At 47.8% G+C, this 3293-nt stretch overlaps 1 protein-coding gene across 3 annotated transcripts in view; it reads left to right on the top strand.

Annotated features, from left to right (window-relative positions):
• Window positions 1-3293, top strand: part of lnx1 (ligand of numb-protein X 1) — a 34686-nt gene that overhangs the window by 23713 nt on the left and 7680 nt on the right. For all 3 annotated transcript variants that reach the window (XM_023393221.2, XM_023393219.2, XM_023393222.2), the window contains one exon: window positions 1573-1728. In XM_023393221.2, the coding sequence (XP_023248989.1) occupies window positions 1573-1728 (156 nt within the window). The remainder of the gene's footprint in view (window positions 1-1572; window positions 1729-3293) is intronic.

The following is a 3293-nucleotide window of genomic DNA, read 5'->3' as shown; positions in this document are numbered from 1 at the left end:
GGGGGGGTTGCTGCAGAGGCTTGCCGCCCTGCGCTCGGTGCAGCCGGGCCTGGGCTGCTGCCTCTCCACTGCAGCCTCCTGGAGCCTCTGTGTTGTTCCTGAGAAAAGCACCGCACGAGCGTCTCTCCGGACACGGTCACCAGAGTCCGCCGCGTGTTACATCACTGCTCTGGTTACGCAACCGTGAAACTATACTCAGCAAAGATTGAGATTATTAATTAAACAGCCACCGCTTGAATAAAAGGTGCTTCACTGTGGCTCGTTCAAAGATGCTCAACAAATAAACGTAACAAATAAAAGTCTGGACCGGAGCAACGAGCACAAACACTGAAGGAAACTGAACCTTCACTTCTTCCTTTTGGAGTTTCCTCGTAAACAAACAAAAGATAAGTTTCTCACCAAAACACAATGTGTGTGTCCCTGAGGATTCACAACAGAACATTTCCATCTTCACAACACATTTGTTTACATCCGTGTTTACTAGGAATTAACTCCGATCCACTTTTCACACAGCTCCGTTTCTGTGGCTCCGTCTGTTTCCTTTGTCACTTACAGATGAGTTGAAGCTGCTGACTCATGATGCTCTGCATACAACCATATACAGCCATATACAACCATATACAGCCATATACAGCCATATACAGCCATATACAGCCATATACAGCCATATACAGCCATATACAACCATATACAACCATATACAGCCATATACAACCATATACAACCATATACAGGCATATACAACCATATACAACCATATACAACCATATACAACCATATACAGCCATATACAACCATATACAACCATATACAGCCATATCCAACCATATACAGCCATATACAACCATATACAACCATATACAGGCATATACAACCATATACAGCCATATACAACCATATACAGCCATATACAGCCATATACAACCATATACAACCATATACAGCCATATACAACCATATACAGCCATATACAACCATATACAGCCATATACAGCCATATACAACCATATACAGCCATATACAGGCATATACAGCCATATACAGCCATATACAGCCATATACAGCCATATACAGCCATATACAGCCATATACAACCATATTCACATGATATACACATGATACATACATGATATATACATGATGTATACATGATATACAGTGATGATGTACACACTTAGATTGTGGGAAAAGAGCTGTCCCTGGACTGGTGCTTGGTTTTGGCAGGAAGCTGCATCATTGTTGTTATTGTTGCGTCACGCTGCAGACTGACGGTCAGGAGAAGAACGTGAATCTGTCCATGCAGGATACAAACAAACAGTTTCAGTTTTAAAATGTTGTTTCATTTCCTCATGAAACACTGTAATGTTTGTTTTGGCATCTGGTGAATCTGGTTGTGTGATTCACACTGGGCCTCGGGGGTTTGAACCTGCAGCGACACACCACAGATCTTCAGCTCAGTCTGAATCTCTAAAGCTCTGATTGGCTGTGAGGCGGCAGACTCAGGCATGTCCGGGCATGTTGAGTGTGAGCTAATCTCTAAAGTGCCTTTCTCCCCTCTCACTTCTGTTGCAGTCAGAAACTTTGACCGGTCCTCGGTGAGGAGCCGCTCCTTCAGGAGGTTGAACCGGGCGTTCAGCGTCCTGCGGAGGACCAAGAGCGGCAACGCCGTGAGCCACGAGACGTCCGAGGAGAGAGACAACGCCAGGAACTCCACTGTGCCGCAGGAAGGTATGGATCAAGGTCCATATATCTGTCTCTTGTCTTTGTTTACGGCGGATGCTTTAGTGCTTGAATCGTACATTTTGTGATGTGTCTTGATTGAATGGCGTCACTGCTGCGGCGGCACTTCCTGCTCTGGAGCGTGTGTTTGTGTTGATGTTCCCTCCTGTATGAAGAGGCGACGCCACAGTGTCACAGGAGCATATGTTCCTTTAATAATTCAGCTGCAGATTGCATAAGTCCTCAGGTGCTGGGGACGGATCGGGGGAGGGGGAGGCCTCAGGCCGTCTGGACAGGAATGGGATACAGGGGTCACTGAAGAAGAGGCTGATGACATCCACCTCCTCCACCTCTTCTATCTCATCCTCCTCCACCTCACCCCTCCTCCTCCTCCCTCCCCACACACTGGGGGGTCAACAGGTTTGCACCGACCTGATGGAGCAGTCCTCGGGGAGAGAGACGTTCTCCACGTGGTCCATCCATAAAATGTTACATGGAAAAGAAAATGTGCTCTGGATGCATGTGATGTAATATCCACAGCGTGACCCTTTGGTTTGGTGAAGTGGGGGGGAGACACATAAATAGGACGTAGCTTCATGTTGAGGTGGAACGGCAGTGTGATGGGAAGAGGAGAAGGGATGTGGTGTTGCGTAAGAATGAAGGATGACGAATGATCGGGGACTAGATTATTCTCTGAGGCCATCACTGAGGAGGCTGAGAGGATAGATTAAATATTCATTGCCTGCCGCTGGAGAGACAAAGATAGACGGAGAGGATGGAGAGTGAAGTATAGATAGATCATACAGAAAGAAACGGAGGGAAGAGCAGATACTGAAAAAAAGAAAACCAACAGATAAGGAAACAAATAAAGACGGAGCAATGTCCCGGTGGACGTGGGAGTGGGTGAAAATAAATGGGAAATGACAGGATGAAGAGAGATGGAGGTTGAAAGGGTGTGTGATGGAGAAAATGGAAGGGGTTACATAACAGCTGCAGGTCCCTGTGTTAATGTGCTCTGCACCCTCGGAGCAATCTGCTGCGATAAAGACTCAATATTGACTTTGGAATGGAGAAAGTGCAGCGTGAGGAGAACGAGTCTGTGGAGCCAGAGGAGGGAGAGGAGGAAGACAGAGGGAGAGGAGGAAGAGGAGGAAGACAGAGGGAGAGGAGGAAGACAGAGGGAGAGGAGGGAGAGGAAGAAGAGGAGGGAGTCAGAGGGAGAGGAGGAAGACAGAGGGAGAGGAGGAAGAGGAGGAAGACAGAGGGAGAGGAGGAAGACAGAGGGAGAGGAGGAAGACAGAGGGAGAGGAGGAAGAGGAGGAAGACAGAGGGAGAGGAGGAAGACAGAGGGAGAGGAGGGAGAGGAGGAAGACAGAGGGAGAGGAGGAAGACAGAGGGAGAGGAGGAAGACAGAGGGAGAGGAGGGAGTCAGAGGGAGAGACGTTTTTCATATCCAAAGGAAAAGGAATGAGATGAGAAATACATCTCCTCTGTCGTTTATTGGCCAGAGCATTCACCAAAAAGATCCCCACCCACCTCCACATGGCCCAGCGCAGGATGTGTCATTCTTCTGG

Source organism: Seriola lalandi, unplaced genomic scaffold (assembly GCF_002814215.2).
Source record: "Seriola lalandi dorsalis isolate HSWRI2012SDOR001 ecotype SW California unplaced genomic scaffold, Sedor1 jcf7180002054930, whole genome shotgun sequence".
Lineage (NCBI taxonomy): Eukaryota > Metazoa > Chordata > Actinopteri > Carangiformes > Carangidae > Seriola > Seriola lalandi.
Note: the sequence above shows the minus strand (reverse complement) of the source record. Positions and strands in the feature narration are given on the sequence as shown.